Source organism: Electrophorus electricus, chromosome 17, assembly GCF_013358815.1.
Source record: "Electrophorus electricus isolate fEleEle1 chromosome 17, fEleEle1.pri, whole genome shotgun sequence".
In the NCBI taxonomy this organism is placed as follows: Eukaryota; Metazoa; Chordata; class Actinopteri; order Gymnotiformes; family Gymnotidae; genus Electrophorus; species Electrophorus electricus.
In genome coordinates, this window is record NC_049551.1 from 8,186,826 (window position 1) to 8,206,153 (window position 19,328).

The window sequence follows — 19,328 nt, forward strand, 5'->3', positions numbered from 1 at the left end:
GTAATCATCTCAGTAGGACACTTGTAGGACATTTGAGAACATCTGAGAAAGTAAAAGCTGTCCTAAAGGAGCAGCCAGCGAAGGACACCACTCTTACTGGTTGAGTATAAATAGAATATTAATTTGTATATGACGCCCTAAACTAGAATAGGCAACATAAATTCAGATTCATAATTTGTTGCTATTATTGTGCACAAAGCACTGGCCTTAATTGGAGTCATTTACTCTAGTGGAACTGGTGTGGCTCTGGGACTGGTTCTCACTAGTCTTGAGTTAAAGCTATTCCCTCAGTTTGCTGAGCATGGCATCCTTCCTTTCTGATGGGTCCTCTCTTGGGGACAGCTGGAGTGCTGCAGTGGCATCGCTGCCCTCGATAGCTCCGTCACTCGTGTGATCGTGAGGCAAGAAACTGCTTGCCCAGCAAACTCCAGAGAGGTTGGGGAAGAGGAGGAGTAGGAGCAGGAGGATTAGAAAGCAGGGGGGCAAGCTGGAGATGGCCTTTTGGCACCGCATCACCACGTGCTGTCTGTATAGCACCAGGGTCTTGAGTTTCTTCCTACCAGCAGAAAAAAAAAAAAAGAAATGGATCCAAATCGATTGAGCCAACGAAGAAAAAAGAGCACAGCTCAGCTCTCTTGCATTGAAAGCCAAAACCCAGCTGCCTCAAATTTAGCCTGGACCTCTATCCCACGGACATCTTTTACACTGTTTTAATGAAGCTCATATTCAGCATTGATTATAGTGTTACTGCAGAAACATCGTTAAACCCGACATAGAAAAATTTGTATATGGCGTAGATGTTGTGGGCCTAATGTGGTGGTGTATGTATTGATTAAATGATTTTACATCAGACCTCACATGACATTGTTCACTTAGTCAGGTGAAAGTGAAGCTCATCTTCTGATGAGATTAGCTGCAGTCAGAGTCCAAAAGAACTGACTGGAAAGACAAGTGAAGGTTAAGCACTGGAATGCAGTTTTTCACCTTGCTCCTTTTGAGCCATCACTCACGGCAGTGGTGTCTTCGGGGGAGGCAGAGGCGCTTTGACCACACATTAATACGTGAGCTGAATTACTTGGATGCTCCATCCCACACCTTGAAAAGCCTGCATGGCCCCTGCCGTTATGGTTGCAGTGCTACTTTGTTTAAGTGTCTGTCAGATGAGGGACAAGTTGCCAAAAGCATTGCATGAACTGAATAGTCTTTGTTTTAGGCTTCTCACTTGAACTGAATCGCTTGTCACTCCACCCAGTACCTCTGTGCTATTTGTACCCAGTCTTATTGTGTTGTCTCTTTTTATGTGTGTTGCTCTGATTCAGACATATGCTAATCCATTTTAAGTCTTTTTCTCTGGAGCCACAGAAAGCTGTTGGGCCCTGACTGATGATCCGTGACAGCCTCTGATCTCTGATCCAGTAGGTTTAATGGGAGAGAAACACAATAATTCAATTATACAGACAAAAGCAATCTGTTGCACTGTCAATTACTCTGCCAGTGGTGGTTGTCTAGGACAGCAGTGGTATGGACCATAGAGATTGAATTGCGTTTAACTCAATGGTGATGTCTCCCACCTCAGTGGTTACCTGACTGGGTCCTTGACCCATGATTTCACTCTGGCATTTCATAGTGATCTCTAAGCAAACTCGATTGTCTCAAAGGAGACACAGTGTTGCAGTATCCAGCCGTCTAGTCAAAGTGCAGCAATATTCTAGACTTTAGATCCATTGGTTTCCAGGTCACGCATGGTCTGTGATTGTGCTTTGGAGGACAGGGATTTAGCCTGTCAGATGAGGGCACTTGGCACAAATTGTGGAAATATAATTTAAGAACTGCTTACAGATAGTTATTGATATTTCCAGTCCCAGGTCCCGCTGAAATTAATCTTCTCCTAAAACTGATTGCTTACTTGGTAATTTACTATGTGGAGTCACACAGCTGAACATCAACCACCCTCTGTGGGTGGATGGCACATGCATGTGGTAGGTTGTTCTCCGATACTTAATCACGTCCTCTTTGTGAGGGAATGTGGATGCAGTAGGAAGTGAACTCATTAAAAAAAGGCTGGGCCGTCAAGTCCTACCTCCAGGCGCCGCCATGCTCAAACGTTGGCTCTCTTGGCAGGCCGAGGCGCAAACTCATGCCCTTGGGCTCAGCGCAGTGACGTATGCACTGGCGCTGCAGACGTCAGCCAGTGCCAGCTGCCAGCTGTGACGTGGGGAGGGTAGGCAGACAGCCATAGGCAGCAAGGGCTTGTTTAAAAATGCAGCCGAGCACTGAGCTGGCGCACTGGCGAGGGCAGGTAGCGGGGAGGAAGGTCGAGTGCTCAGGACTATTGATCCCTGCTGGGAAGCACCGGGAAGAAGGCATGCGGCTCCACGCAACCAGGCATTACCAGAACATCACAGGTAACGCCTGCTCTGTTCTACTAGCAGCATTCAGTGAATTCAGCTCGGAACTCTGTGATCGAGAATAGCCTTGGGCATTTTAGGAGCAAGTTCGTTTCTTAGAATATGGTATGAACTTGTCTGTTGGTCTTTAAACTGTCTTTGTAAAGTTATTAGTGCTGTTTTGTTTGATTGTATCTTTCCTTTTTTCTTATCTGAGAAAACCTGCATGCAAGTCAAAGCTAATTTTACCCACTTATTAGCTTTGTGCATTGCTGTTATATCGGGACCTGATTTTGTGGCTATTATATGAAAGTCGTCCAGCACTAGTGGTCAGTGCCTCCCTGCAGAATTTAAAGTGCATCTTTATTTCAGTAAAGTTTGAAACTTCTCCACCTGGCACTGGCAGCTAATGCATTATTCCAGGAAGAGGTATATGGCATTCAAGGTGAGCAGTCCACATTGATTGGAGCTGCATCAGCAAACCAAAATGCCTCGTCAATGCAGCTCTCATGTTTCTCCAATATTCAGCCGGTGTTGAGCAGTACTGAAGGACACTAGGATCAAATGCGGTATACTTTCTGCAGCATCTGCTAAGGAGACAGCAGGTCTGCAGCAGCAGCGAAATGCTGCACTCAGGGGGATACTGTTGGCCTCTACTTCTAAACATGCCTCTAGCTGCATATCTCCAGCCAGGCTTGCTTAACTGATGACGGCGTAGAATTTGACAAGTGGAGCCCCAGAACTGTTCTCAGATCAGTGTGCCTGTGTTTTCCATGTGCTGAGCTGTCTTGTGCTGTCTTGCATCCCCCAGCAACCACCAGCACCACACCTGCGGCTAAGACGTCCAGCCACGTGACACGCTGCAGCGAGAAAGAGAAGGGTTACTGCGTGAATGGCGGAGAGTGCTTCACCCTGGAGGTCACACCCAAAAGCATCAAACGCCTCTGCAGGTAGGACCTTTGAAATGGTTGCAGATATTACGAACTCCGGTGGACTGTTTCATAGCATTGCTCTGTGTCATATTTCATTTAGGTCACCTGGTTTGGGTTTATTTCATTGTTATGGTCCTGGTAAGAAATCATTTTAACAAGCCTAATGTCAAAAAGCTCTTTCAGTGTAAATTTATATTGGCTTTTCTGATGCCATGAGGAAGTTAGAACCCATAAAGAGTTGGAGAACTGTCATGCCTGCTTGTACCATTGGGATATACACTGTTCAAAGCCAGCTGCTGGTCTGCTTCGTTTTTTGGGGGGTTTTTTTCTTTAAGAAACTCCCCTCATAAAAGAGCCCCACTGAGCTGGAAAGCTGATTGCAGTGTTAAAAGCGTGGGATGCTGTGTTTGTGCGGCTGCAGGAGTGAACGTGTGCGTATGGTCACAGGAGAGAGATGGCAACAACAACAAGTGTTTGCGTCCGTGGGGGCTCTCTGCAGCAAGCTCTGTTAGCAGTGATACACTGGTACATGCAGGACAGGGTTAGGCTGCTTCTGTGAGATGTATTCCAATTCTATCTGGACGATTACAGAAGCTGTAGGAATAATACTAAATACTAAACAGTTTTACCTTGCGCACAGCAGAGATTAAATGTGCACTGAAACCATATGTCATACAGGATGTTGGCATGGATTTTTTTCCCCCTCCAGTTGTCTCTGTCGGAAAGCTGCACGGAGGTGCTCAAGTGCATGTGCTTGCATGAGAGATTCCTCAGCATCTCACGTGCTCTACTTTATCAGGGATGCGCAGTGGAGCCATTAGCCTCATTAGGGATGCGCTCGGCCTTCCACATGCTCTGCCCGGCATTGGGCGGCTTCACATTGCCAAGGAGAAACTTTGGCACGGGGCCATTCAGTACATAAGAAGGACTTTTACTGTCCACTGAGAGATTTAGTTTCACCTTAAATACTTCAGTGACTAAGCACAAATACAATGTTGCTGGCACAAATTTCTGTTCCGCATGCAATGCAGGACAGGAAAAGCATGCCAGTGCTTCATTTTTCTTTCCCTCTCTCTCTCTCTCTCTCTCTCTGTATGTCTATATGGTACGGAAGTAGGAAGGCTGTTCGCATCTCCAGGGATCACAGAGTACTGACACCTTGGCTGTCTTAGACAGGCCAGGGGATGAATCCTGACACAGGATGCAGAGAGCTCCCTTTTTGTGAAGCTTGATGGCCAAGACAGTAATTTTGAAGTTTTTCATTAGAAGATTTAAGAGGCCTTGTGACTCAGTCTTTAATAATTGAGTGACATAAACAGCAGTTGCAGTCCTAATGATGACTTCTAGTCGTTCAGAACTAATAAATGTACTCTCAATCTTCTCTCTCTCTCTTTCTCTCCCACCCCTCTCTCCACCCTCTGCGGAGAGCCTCAGCTGTCCCAGCTGTTAAGACCTTTTAAGAGGCACAGCTGGGAGGGCTTGAAGGTTGTGCCTGTCACGCCACTAGAGCCACTTCATCAGGGCTTCAGAAAGCCCCCGCTCTGTCATCAGACAGCAGATGGCCTGTTGAATGCTTCAGCTCAAAACAAAGCGGTCTTGGCCAAGGACTTTCCTTTTAATGCCTGCTTCAGTTTAAAAGAGGACCACAGACCAAGAACTATAGTTATTCCCCCAAAACCAGCCATGCCCTTTCTTTGGGCTATCAGTCCATGCCTAAAATAAGCCCTTATCCCCACAGTTACGTTTTAGGCTGTTTTTGGACATCAAGACCATGCGTGGCAAAGTGTGCCAGTGGTTTAACTCTAACCCTGGAAGTTCCCATGGAAAAACACAGGTCCAGGGCTTTAACACCACTAAGGATGCCAATGAAATTGTGCCTGTTCAACGACAATTAAAAAAAAAATCTCCCATGAAAGCATGAGTCCCACCCTAAACTTTTGTTTACCAGCACCCCACACATCAGTTTCCTCATTGTTTAATTGTTGTATTGTGCTATTAAATGTGTGTTGTGCTGTGATGTTCTGTGTGTTCGGTGTCAGTATCTGTGCTGTGCTCATTACCTTACCCCACCACCCCCCTCCCATTTTCTCAGGTGCCCCCCAGGATTCATAGGGGACCGATGTCAAACATCAGACGCTGTGAGAGTCATAGACCAAAAACGTATGTGCAGTCACTGAACCTCCCCAAGCGCACGATGCATACCTGTGTTGGATACTTCCCCCCTCACTCTCTACCCCCTCTGTTTCCATAATCACAGTCTCCACAGCTTAAAACCTTCCAAACTACCAATCTGTCCCCCCCTCCCCCCCGTGAGAAAATGGACACGTGCGAGACTATGCAGTGGTGTGAGGCTCCAGGAGCCAGCAGTCTCTGCTCTCAGTAATCTGAAGAAAACATTAAAGCTCTCTCATACTAAACGTGTTGTTACTTCCATGGGAGGACACTCAGAGCAGCTGATGAGCACAATATTTTCTGCATCCTAATTTCTGCAATGCTCCTTCGTCTCTTTTGAGGGTAAATGCTTGGAAATTAATCTCACCCAATCAAGTTGTTATTCTGGAGCTGTGATTTGGTTAATGGTTGGGTGGAGAGTGTTTTAACAAACATGCATAATGTTTGTATGACATTGGGAAGACACCACCGGAGATGCACGTGGGCATTGGGGAGAACTTTCGGGTGTCAACTCACTTCCTCTCTTCTCTCTTCTCTCTGACTTTTTTGTTTCCCTCTCAGGTGCCCAAATGAGTTTACTGGTGACCGCTGCCAAAACTACGTAATGGCCAGCTTCTACAGTACGTCTGTTTCCTTTTCCTGTCTGTGCTTGGATTGGAGCATGCTCAATCAATGCTACTTCCTGTTGCTTCATTTTTGGTTTTCCTCATAGGCAGACCAGGGCATTTTTCTCCACAGTTTTGGGGTTCTGTTTTATGTCTTTTACCATACCTACTCCTTGCATGGTTAGCATTTTTTAACCTAGTTTTTTACATTAGTTTACTAACCTGGATAGATAAACTGTACATATAATATTTATTTAATTTAGACACAGATAAATGAAAGATATTTTTCCACCAAAGTATACTTTTAGTGACACAGTGTTGACAGTTGATTTTTTAGTGAATTTTCCATTTTAGAGTTCATAGTTATAATTGACTCTTCATAGACACATAGCAAGAACCCTGGCAAGCTACCTTTCTAGCCAGACAAACATCTAAATTAGCTTACTCTTCACATTTCAATTGATATGGGGTAGTAGGAGTATAGGCTGTAGGGTATGTACTATGAATATATCCCCAAGACGGGTTGATTATGGCTTTTGCTTTAGAGCAAGAAATGTGCTTTTTTTTTTACTAATTTAAGATTAATTTCCCAAGCATAAATATAATTTCATAGCATTGTTTATAGCACTTTCCTAGAGCTTTTTAGCCATGTGACATTATATTCATCAGTTATCCTGGATTGCAAGGGGAATATAATAGTAGGCTGCAGAGACCTCAAAATAGTCCATTTTTAAATCTTCATATGTAGTGGAACAGTGCGACTAAAGTAACCCAGGCACTGTCTGAAGATTTTATTTTTGGTCATCACTTTGTTGAGGACTTCTTGTCTGTTTGGGGGAAGGCGATGTTTGAAGTTGGACCAGTGCCAGCAGAGCAACATTAGCAGAGGGTGCAAAAAAAGTGATCCTCGGTTTTTGGTGCCACAGTGTTTTTGTTGAGCCCAGCACCTATCAGTATCATGTATCATGTATCATGCTGAGCGCTGTCCATTTTGACTCCCCATTCCTAAACCTATTCGTTTGCCTTCTCCTTGCTCTGGGTCTGTGCTGGAGGCTATGAGGGATAGTCACGGTGTCAGCTGCATCGGCGTGGCATTAGAGCTGTATCTACCATTCTTCATTTCCTTTTAGAGCTTCGTCACTTTCGTGTCTTTCATCCGCTTGTCATTGGTGGCTCACTAGCCTACGATCAGAGCAGTAGATGAAGTACAGGTGACTCCCCAGCTACTGAAAAAGCTAGGTCACTGTGCAGTGCAGATTACATCCAAAACTGTCTCCCTGCAAAGCAGCATGTAGTTATCGTCTAACATGTCGGCTGTTATTTATTCTAGTAACCTCAGGTAAATTGCTGAAGGTCAGTGAAAGAACTCAGTCAAATGGCCCTGTTAAGCTTCTGAGTTGTTAATCAAGATAACAGTTATTCATTAGGTGTCCATGACCCTGGTGCTTGTTCACTTACAGAATTTTTTTAAAAAGCAACTGATGCAGGAAACCCCTTCCTACCGTTTTGTATCTGCATTTTCCTCTTTCCATAACTGAAACTTCAAATGCAAAATATATAGGGATCAAATTTATTTATATAGCACTTTTTACAACAGATGTTGTCACACATGGGCTTGAAGCAGCACTGTGAAGTTTAAGATAAATAATGATTTTATCAATTTAGGTGCCCTTGTCCTGTTTTATTTATACTCCATGTATGGCAAGTTTGAAACCTAATTGATTATATAACATAGCTTCCAGGTGATTCAGCAGATCGACAACTCAATTTGACACAGACAAATGATATTTATATATATATGGCATTTAGTACATTTTGTTTAATTAAATGCTGACTAGGCTGTATGTGAATCTCTTGATCTTTTTGACAACCATGGATGTTAGGCATGGAAGTTTTCGGTTTTGATTTTCGTGTAAATGATGGTGTTGGCTCATTGCAGGATTTAAGTCATGTAGACAAGCGAAAAATGCATGTCTCTGTCAGCATGTTGATCTGAATTGCGTGTGGTGGTGTTGAATAACTGTTGAATAACAGGTTCTACTCTTGTTTAAAAGGATACAAGACAATCTCTTATGATGCAAGCACAGAGATGTTTGCATGTGCATGCCATTGTACTGTTATCATAACTAACTTACATGAGGCATCCATGAAAGGTATTCTAAGGTAATAACTGATTATTGATATGTGCCATTGAACTGTATTGCTATCACATGCCAAGATTTAAAAAAAAAATTCAGCTGTAAGGCATATAGTTGCTTTTCCACAGAAGTGCTTTGCAGTGAGGTTGTGTTAAATGTTTGCTTAGATAGTCAGGTGTTCATTACTGCATTATCACTTAAATCTCCAACCAACTGTACTTTCTTTCTTTTTTGTTATCTTTCTGCCTCGGCAGAACATCATGGGATTGAATTTATGGGTATGGATTGCTCCTTCCTCCTAGTCTGTAGGGCTAGCGGCTTGAGCCTTTCTCCTTCAACTCTAGCCAGTCTCCTTTTGCTAATGAAGGGATCATACAGCCATAACGGAAAATGTGATTTGGCTCCACACAGCTATATTGGATTGGAGTTTTTTTGACTACGGTCCCATTAGTCAAAGAATGTCTTTTTTTTTTTTTTGTAATTTTTAATTTTTTTTTTATCCTGATCTCTCAGAATGGTCCAGTAGTCTCCACTGGTTAAAAAGCTTAAACGGTGCATCACTGCTCAGGGGCGTTTTATACGCAGGGCGCATCAGCACAAATATGACAGTGAAGGATGTCTTTAATTATTCATGTGGACCTCTGACACGTTCCATTCAAGGCGTGCTCGTGCGCACACACCCACATACACACACACAAGCCCCCCCTGTATTAGACGGATTGTTGAGCAGTTATGCTGTATGTGCAGATCCCTTCAGTCTTTGCTTTGCTGTACCCCTCTGCATCCAGCCCACCTTAGCATGCCGTGCCAGACATCCTGACTCGCCTCTGCCCTTTGTCCTTTCCTCTCATTTCCTTCATCTCGGCGCTCCGTTTTTCCCTTCGTCACAGCTTTGTTTCTTATTTCTTGCTTTTTTTTCCACCCTTTACGAGTCCTCTTTTCTTGCTCTGTGTTGTTTCTGTACGTAGTAATGGCAGTTGTGTCATGTGCCTGTTTGAGGGGACATTTACTACCTAAACTGAACTAAACGATTGTTAACCAGAATCAAAAATGTTTGAGGGTGCTAGCAGCGTTTGCTCACAGCGATCTAACTTTACAGAGAGTAATTCACACTCTCTGGTATTCTTTTACTGAGCCTAACCAAAGACAAGTTCATGTTCTGCATAAAGCAAATTGACCAGCCTACTAAAGACCCTGTGACCAAGCACTGCTGCTCCTTAAGAACTGTTTCCTAAAGCCTTGGGTATGTGCAGAACTCTAGCACCTGCAAGACAAACCAATTTTTCCAGTAATAATTGAAACATTTTTTACCACAGTTGTGATGGTTTTGCATGTGCTACAAAGTATTTCACATACTGGAGGTCTTGAATATGGTCCCTCAATGTCTTAACAGTGTACTGAAATAACCCTTATTGCATGTGTGAGTAGATTGTTAAAGATGTCCACTAGTGGTAATCCATAGATTGTTTGTATGCATTACAGAGGATGCATTTAGAGTCCTTTGTGTTGAAGTGATGATTTGGAAACTTTGAAATAACACCGCCCTGTTTTCCCTCCCTACTCAGCAAAACTGCATCCTGAGATAAATATGCATCACGATGCATCTCCGTTTTCCCATTAACAGAAAATATCCGCTATTAAAAAAATGTTGGACTGGAAACCTTTCATATAAGATCCTGTCCATGTTTGGGGTGTTTGAGCAGTGATGTCATGGAGTTGTAAAAATGTTCTGTGATCTCTTCCAGAAGCTGAGGAGTTGTATCAGAAACGCGTATTAACAATAACAGGCATCTGCATTGCTCTGCTTGTTGTTGGCATCATGTGTGTGGTGGCCTACTGCAAAACAAAGTAATTAACTTTCTTTTTTGTGCGTTTGATGTCATAGACCAGTGGTTTCAAAGTCTGGTCATAGAGGGGCGGAATCCAGCCCAGATTGGTGATTTCTCTACTCATACACCCCATTCAACAATTTGGTTAATTACCTGCTTTAGTGGAAAGCATTTGAGCAGGGGAATCACCAAACGAGGCTGGACTGAAACCCATCAGGCGTCTTTATTCACCAACCTGAGCAATGAATGACTGACTGACATGTGTCGCTGTCATGTGTGACCGGTGCCTTGATGTTTGTTCCTTGCATAGGAAACAGAGGCAAAAGCTGCATGACCGCTTGAGGCAGAGTGTGCGAGAGCGCAACGCCTTGGCCAACGGGCAGCAGTGTCCCCGAACCCCCCACACGCCTCTGCCACCACCTCCACAGAGCCTGCAGCTTGTTAGCGTGAGTGACTGTGCTCGGCACTGCACCTGTACTCTGCAGTGGGAGGGATGGGTTACGCATATCATGTGGTGCAAAGCTGGGGTTGGATTAGAAGCAGAGCTTGGCCCTGAAACAAGCAAAACTGCAAAAAACAACCAACCCCAGACAAAATTAAGAAAACTGTGCTCCTAAAATAATGTTTATTTTTGGACTTGCATAATAGACAGTGTTCATCTAGTGTTTTATTTAGATTCAAGATGAAAAGCAAGTTTTATAAAACAAAACGTTTTTGTTTTTTTTTCCTTACAAGGACTCTTGAAAGTAAGTCATAAAGTAAACTTATGACTGGCCTCCTGAAATCTGTACCTGCAGGACGCATTTCCTACTGATGGCCATCTGTTCATGCTTTGTGAATTTCTTTCGCTTTCAGCAATATTCGTTGAAAAATGCTGTCCCTCCCCAGCACGTGATCGAGAAGGAAACAGAGACATCATTTTCCACAGGCCACCACACACTGTCGACCCAGCCATCCAACACAGCTACTCACACCTCCAGCCACTGGTATGGCGTCTCCCTCGTCCCTGCTACACCTTCAGCCTGGGTGGAACTGCCCACTGACCCACTCCAGAATCACTTACCATGGCCTGACAAACTGGGCCCAATGGCAGAGCTTTAGCACTGGCAGAGTGACAACCTTTTATAAGATATTTTCCTTTCCAGTTCAGCAATAGGTCTGAGTAATTTTGTGAGGGGTCATTTATGGCATTAAAATAGTTTGCTCGCTGCAATTGCAGGCATCCTCCCCTTAAAAAACATTATCAATGAAGGCTAGTTGTTAGCATTTACCACTTCACTTCAGATAGAGCTCAATAAAGCTTCATGGTGTATAGTGTAGTTCCAGGATTTGTTTCTAACTACTACTGAATAGCCCATAAAGGCCTATTCCAAAGACAGCAACAGTATCATAATGGATGGGATGAAGATGGTCTGCTGAATGGGTTTCAGGTAGATGAAAAGAGCATATGAATGATTGAGAGAAACTGTGCTTTATGGATAAAACAGTATATGAATGAGTGAGAGAACATGTGCTTTATGGATATCCTGCATACCTCTTCTTAATAGTAAAATGTAGCAGATTTTGTTAGTGTAGGATTTGGGGGTTTCTTCCCCCATTTCCCTATTATTGGCACTTAACATAGTAATAAACAAAGAATACTGGCTTATTTATTCATTGTAAATTGAATTCATCCTAAGCTCTGTCTTTGTCAAGCTTACTTGTACCGGTCAGTCTGAATGTTATCCTTCTATTTTATAACAGCTGGAGTAATGGGAAGACAGTGAATGCTGGGTCTGATACTCGTGTAGCCATAGTGATCCTGTCAGCAGAGGGCAGCAGGAACGGCACTCCCAGTCACCGTGGGCGTCTGAATGCCACTGGTGGCAGTGGAGACCTGAATTCGCACCTGAAGAACTCAAAAGAAATAACAGAATCATACAAAGACTCCCCATACAGTGAGAGGTAGTCACCGTGCTGCTGCTTTTATCTTAATTTTCTGTTTTTGGTGATTAAACACTTAAAGGAACATTTTTCATATAAGAGTCAATATTTTATCACAGGCATAAGAACATGTATATAGTTGTTAATGTATGAAAGAAAGCAGATGTGATTTCTTCAAACTTATGTTATAAGACTGATATAAATCTGTCCTCTCTATGTAAGGTATGTTTCCACTATGACAACACCAACCCACCTCTCACCTGTGAAACTGCTCTCCCCGGGAACACCCTCATCGCCTCCCTCTGAGATGTCAGTACCTCTCTCCAGCCTGGCAACCTCTGTCCCTTCCATAGTGACAAGCCCTTCAGGTGAGGAAGAGCGCCCCCTGCTGTTCCATGAGAAGTCAGACTCGAGCAAGGTGCAAGAAGCCATCCGGAACCGGCAACACCGCTCCTCGGCCCACTACAACCACGCCCTAGAGGCAGCCAGCCCGCCCCCAAGCCCACTACACATCACTGAAGATGACCGGTATGAGAGCATCCAGGAGTGCGAGGGTGTGCCCACTGCTGCGTCCACCCCCACCTCCACCCCCCGCAGTCCTGTAGCCAGTCGCCCGTCCAAAAGAACCAAGGCCGCATTTGGAGCCGGCCAGGCTGCGCAGCCAGAGGTGGGCAGCGACGCCAGCTCCGAGAGCAGCGGCTCAGAGAGCGAGATGGAGGACGAACCTGTGAGTGAGGATACACCCTTCCTCAGCATACAAAACCCTGGGGCAGCAAACACGGGCATCCTGGCCCTGGACGTGCTGGACAGGAGCAGGACTAACCCCGCACTGCGCCTCTCCCCACAAGATGACCTGCAGACCAGACTCGCCAGTGTAATGGCCAACCAAGATCCCATTGCTGTGTAAAAGTAACATACCAACGCTTAAAAACAGAATAAGTAAAAAAACACTTATGTCAGATACTAAAAGAATTATACAGAGTCAACACTAAACCTTTATTTTCTATAAATTAAGTATTTGAGGGAAATAAGTAAACACAATAAAATAACTTTTATTTTAGTGATGTAGTGAAACAAAGTCTTTTATAAATTAAATGTATGAAATGTGTTTAACAAAAGTGCCATTCACATGTATGTAGCAGTGGTCCCAGTATTTCAAGGGCAGAAAAATATCAATGGTGCCTTTAATTTCAGCATGGAGAACTAAAGGAACCTGCATTAAGACACAGAGCCATATATTCAAGACTGTCAGCTAACAGAAGACATTTCCTGGAACACCACTAGCATCCAGTGCTGACATAAATCACAGCTGACATATAAAGATCATTAAATGTCACTGTAGGACAAAAAGTGTTGATCTTTATTGTCAAATTATACAAATTGTTTTTTTATTATTAATAGTAAAATAATTATTGAGTCTTTTTTATAAGCTAGTCACTTGAAAATGTACAATCAAAAAATTAGAAAACCAAATGAGTAATTGGACGATATTGGAAAATATTACAACTGCAAAAGAGCAATCGATCAGTTATCAGTCTTACTTGCTTGTACACTCTGTCATACACTAGAAGTCACAGGTTAGTAAGTCTGTCACATTTAAACAAAATATTAATCCATTCAATATCATTAAGCAGCTCATATGTGGCTGTTAAATTATTTATCTATAAGCATATTTCTGAGACTGTCTGAACAACTGAATATATGGCTCACTATGTCAGCAATCTGTCGAACACATCCATTGGCTTCATGAGTAATGCATTGTGGGGAAAGTATAGCACCAATTTATGACCCAAATTCCAGATTGTATGGAAGACACCAAGAACATTTTTCAATTTGTTTAAATATTTTGTCCTAATCTTTTGCCCTTCAATATCCAGGTACACTACATTACTCCCAAAGTGTTCCTTTGTCCTGGTTTTAGGCCATGTAAATGTAAATACTTGTTTAACATAGTCACTTACATTTTGTAACCTAAAAAAATTAGTAGGACAAGGCAAATAAAATGTTTTACCAGATCCTTGCTTGAGAAAAGGAGGGGTTCCAGACACTAAATTATTGGCATTAGCTATGAATCAGTAATGATCCATAAATGCCTCTGAGTACTACCTTAATTTTCACATTCACAGTACTTATTGTGTTAATTAAATTAACAGACATTTGGCAAAAGTAAAAAAAAAAAAACGATATTGATATCACTTGTGATACTCGTAGCCGAATTGTTTTTAATTGTTCTAGTTTGTTATTGAAAAATGTTCGTTAAACAAGTTTTTTTCTGTTTGCATTGCTTTATTTAGGTCTTTGTGTATATGTACAGTGTAATAACTATTCTTGTACAGTATTTTGTTACATTCAAATGATATATTTTGGGGTCAGAAAAAAAATATGGAGGATGAGTGCTTATTAATTTCAGCAAAATAAGTTTTTTTTTAATATAAATCTTTAACTGTCTACTTGGCTAAGCAGACAGATGACCCAATAACACACCCATAAAAAAAAGATATTTCCTATAGCTTTGGTGAAAAAGTCTTTTTTCTTCAGAGTTAACCCTTTAATAATCATAATTGCCATTTTCTATCAGAAAAAATCTGGCTCAGTGATGTTTTCATTTTATAGTATATTTATTTTATCTATTTATTATTTATTTATTTATTTATTACTTTGGCCTACTATATCAACTAGCCTACAATCTATATTTTAATGTAGATATTTGAATCTATCAAAAAATCATTACATTTAAACTTTGTTTTAATTTTTCACCATTTCATTCCATTATATTCCTACACATTGTTTTATGTTTGAGGCCTAATATTGCAAAAAAAAAAAAACATAATAAATGAATAAATTCACAATCGCTTAAAGTCATGAGTGTACACTTACATCATGCTAAGCTAATAAAGCCTCTGACTCACCTGTGGAGCCCATATTAATAATACCCCATGATGCATTGCTTTCAAACCAAGGAGTGTCTTTGATCTTATGTAAATATGCCTCCAACAGCTTGGATTTTTTTTAATTCAAAGACTATTAAGGCAAGATTTGTGTTTCTGAGGCCCATGTCCTCAACACCTATGCGTCCATTTCACCAGTGATACTTTTGTGACATTACAGTAGGTAATTATGTGTAAATTGTCTTCAATTTGGTAAAGAAAAAAAACTGTTTGATGATTGTTTTCAGATAAATAATATGTAAGAGGATGAGCTGTTAATCCTTTGCTGGGTCTCTGTTTAGTCAACTATGACTGCACTGTTCAACCACAGTACAGGTACCAGAGAGGGAACAAGAGCAAATGTATATGAAGACAAAATAATAAACTATTGTTTCCACAGCTGCATGAGCACACAAAATGACAAATGAATTGCACAAAGTATGCATTATCAGAGATGTCTTTCAAGCCCATTACAGTGGTCAAAGTCTTACAGATCCCTCTTCTAAATGTCATTAAAGAGCTGTTAATTTTTATCCAATATTGTGTGATATATTAACAGTATTGAATTATGTTGAGTACATGATATTTATGTACTTAGGTTTTTATTATTTCATTACCAATTTAGAAACATTACAATTTGTTTTATTGACTACTCTTAATGAAGAATTCCTGAAAAAAATCAACAAAAAAGTGGACTGAGAAACATTGAAAGGTAGAAATAGTCGTTACAGCCTCTATTTTTACTGCATTTAGTCTTCTTGCCAGAAGTTTGGACTCATAGACTGCAGTTGACACTGGAAGAGAGCTGTGCAGTTAGGAGCTTTTCTGCCACTCTGACTTTTACATCTCTGATAAATATCCCGCTATGACCTTCTTTGTGTACCTCCATTGAGTTTCACATACATCACATCTGCTTAATCTCTATTAATTAGAATGTGGTGCTTGCACAATAAGGGAAGCTTTTTAGCACCTGTCCCCATGGTTTCCCTGGTAGAGTTTCGCTTATTTCACACACGTGTCTAGGCATGATCCGCCTCAGTTCCTGTGCTGTAGGTCTTTCAGCATTCCATACATTCTCTCCACCTTAAGTAATCATACAATTCCATGACCCATATGTTAATCACTTGTCAGGTACATTAAAAGGCTACAAAGAGCAGTCCACTACCTGAGAATGAATGGGCGCTCGCCTACACAACTGCCCTTGTGATAAAGTAAAGAAGTTAATTTCTTCATTGACAAAGACCTTTTAGCAACATGCTTGTTTTGGTCAATGTGGATTGAATTAAGACCAATATGTGCTTAATGATCTTAAGCTTTATAGGTAGTACTTAGAACTACTTTATAAACTTTGTTTCATTTTATTTATTTTATTCCATTTCATGCACATTTTACATTCACTGCATATTTGTTACACCTTATAAGGTCAATAAGTGCATGTGACTAATGAAAAGTATCGGTTTTCTTCAAAAGATCAGCAGACTGTCAGGTGTACTGCTGTAGAGTTATGCATGTTTTACATACCTACTGAACCAAAATCTGGCAAACATTGTTGACTCATGCTCTGCTAATGGCATCACTGACTTTTATGGCATGTAAGCTGTTCAGCTCTTGTAATTGCCCTGGCACTGAAATAACTCAAAACATCATTCCTAGGCAGGGACATTTCCTTCTGCAGACTGAGTGCCAAGGTAAAAAGTTCACCTGAAGTCTGTGCACACAGCCAGCAAAACACACCTGCTAAAAATAATTAATAACTCTCTGCTTGGTTCTAACACATTCAGCTCACACACAATATTTAATATTTAGTACTACAGTTTTCGATTGAGATCAAAAGTTATGCAATGCTTGGACACAGACAAACTTAGTGATAGGCTGGCTACAATAAATGGCTTTACCACCAAATATTAAAAGCACAACTGATTTCCTGCACTGATTTATTGGCTTATAACCTTATGATGCTCTTTTGACCTCTGTTGCATTATATTATGGATATTTTGGAGTCTTATATTTAAGACTAAAACTACACGCTTACTAGTAATGACCTAAAACACACAGCGCAAGGAGTGTCATGACGTACTGCAATACTTTTACATGAAATTTCGATTCAGCGCAGGATGAATGTGTCACAGGCTGAGGGTGTCATATTGTGGCCTCATATAGGGGACTGAGTGAGACATCATTCACAAAATAGATCAAGATATGGATGTAATTACACACCTGGTCAGAATTATATTGGAGATGATCAAGTGCACTGTAATATTCATGGAAAAATCCATTAGAAGGCCTATGAATCACCACAATTGGTTTTGATTCCTGGGTATTAAGTGAACCTGAAACCTTGCAGTCTTCCTTCCACAGCACAACCTTTTCTCAACTGTTTTAATGCATTTATTTTATTATCAGAATCATTTTCACAAATACATTAACCATCTTATATTTCATGTACCCATAACTTAATATTTTGGAATTCTACTAATCTATATTGTGTGAAATCCCATGGGCCAAATTATGTATTTATACATTTCATTAAGATATGAGATAATTCTTTATTAAGCCCAGATAAGCAATTTAGTTCTCAGTTAGTTGAAAGGTAAATAATTGTAAGCAATTTAAGGATATATATCAAAGAAAGATAGATGTGATTGTTTTATCATTTTTATCATAAATTGTCAAAAAGCAAAAATTATAAAAAGCACAAATAGACCGGGCTGTCTAATTGTCACACAATGTTTTTATTATTACCTATTTCTAAATTATGAATTATGCAGTTAAACATTTGCTTATTTGATTAATGTTGACAGATTAAAGAGAAGAGACCTTTTAATAATTTTTCCATAAAGATTTCTGACATTTTATGCTGATTGGCTGTAAGAACAGAGAGAAAGAGAAATCAGTCTTGAAGTAATGTTTAGGTCGGGTTTAGGAATCTAATAAAAATGTCATATTACCACAGGACTAAATGGTATTGAGAGGGGTAAAGGTCAATATTTTATTAAATGAAAAAAGGAAAGAAATCATATCAACCCAACAAATGTATTTCAGATAATGGATTGTGGAAATCAATCTTAGCAGTAAATCTGTTCATGTATGTTTTTGGACAATGTTTGGAGCATTTTAAATTGTTTGAATTTTTTTTTTTGGCTGGGGAAAAAATCACTTTGCATACCAAACAGACATTAACAAAAACAGCAAATTTAATTGCAATGTCAGGGAAACTAATAGCTACTAAACATTTGTTTTCCACAGCAACACAGAGGATTGATAGCATGCTATCAGTCTTCTCTGGCTGGTGCTTCTCGTGCTGTTAATGCACCAAAGGTGCATTTCATACATTTCACTTTCATTTAGGTTCCTCTGACATGGTGCATTAGGCATGCACTAGCAGTGAAGTAAACAAAGAGAACCAAATTGAAATCAGTGGGTGGGCAGCTGTTGGGAGCCCCATTAGAAAACCAGTTTACTGTAAGCTGTAGCAGTGGTTAATTAAAGTGTTCTTTTGGACTTTGTTCAATTTAAGTACACTATGCCAATGGATACTGTGAAGGGGGGAGGCTTAGCAGCATGCGAAGAGAAGCCGCGATACACAAAACAGCATTTATTTAGACACACAGTAGACAACGTAGCTCTAAGGCCATTGGGGAATCAAACACTGACAATATTAACATTTACAAAAAGGACTTATATACGCTGACATTAACAACACAACGAGGATCAGGTGTGAAACACATGGGGTATGGCCACACATAGATAGACGTTTGGTGGCGGGGCCCGTACCATGACAGAGCCCCTCCCCAACGGCACAACTCCCGGAACGTCAGCCTATCGGGTTACGGCCCCGAAACCCACGCCGAATGGTGAAGCCAGAGAACCGAGCGAACCGACACGTGCCTGCGCGAGCAGGACAGCAGGGGGAAGGACAGGGACCAGGACAATAACAGACACAGGGACGGACACGCTGATGGGCACAGACACAGACACAGACAAAGCGATGGATACATTAAATGTGACTGGGACTTGTTGATATTTGTCCTGGCAACATGGTACCAGAGCTGTTGCCTCTTTTCTGTATGTTGTGTCATCACCTCCAGTGATCAGGGTCTTTAGAATCATCAGCAAATTTGATGATAATGGTGATGGTCAGGGAAGCAACAAAGTTGTATGTGAAGAGAGTGTAGGGCAAGGGATACACAGCCCTTGGGGGTTCATGCATTTGTGGTTTGTGTGCTGGATATACAGTTGCCAATTCTGCCAGACTGAGGCCTTCCTGTTATAAAGTTCAGGACCCAGTTGCAGAAGGTAGTCATCTGTCAGAGTTTGTGAAGCTACTTGGCCAGTTTAGATGGTATGACAGTGTTGAATGCCAAACTGTAGTAAATGAACAGCATTCTCACATAACTGTCCTTGGTCTCCAAATG

The 19,328-nt window shown here is 41.3% G+C and overlaps 1 protein-coding gene across 1 annotated transcript in view; it reads left to right on the plus strand.

Moving 5' to 3' along the window:
- The window catches only part of nrg1 (neuregulin 1), a 29,116-nt gene extending 13,665 nt beyond the window's left edge, over positions 1-15,451 (plus strand). Inside the window, exons 2-9 of the mRNA XM_026998233.2 lie at positions 3,199-3,337; positions 6,053-6,111; positions 8,489-8,512; positions 9,980-10,082; positions 10,374-10,509; positions 10,919-11,049; positions 11,807-12,007; positions 12,209-15,451. Coding sequence (XP_026854034.2) covers positions 3,199-3,337; positions 6,053-6,111; positions 8,489-8,512; positions 9,980-10,082; positions 10,374-10,509; positions 10,919-11,049; positions 11,807-12,007; positions 12,209-12,893 — 1,478 coding nt within the window. The 3' untranslated portion in view covers positions 12,894-15,451. The remainder of the gene's footprint in view (positions 1-3,198; positions 3,338-6,052; positions 6,112-8,488; positions 8,513-9,979; positions 10,083-10,373; positions 10,510-10,918; positions 11,050-11,806; positions 12,008-12,208) is intronic.
- Positions 15,452-19,328: the final 3,877 nt, after the last annotated feature.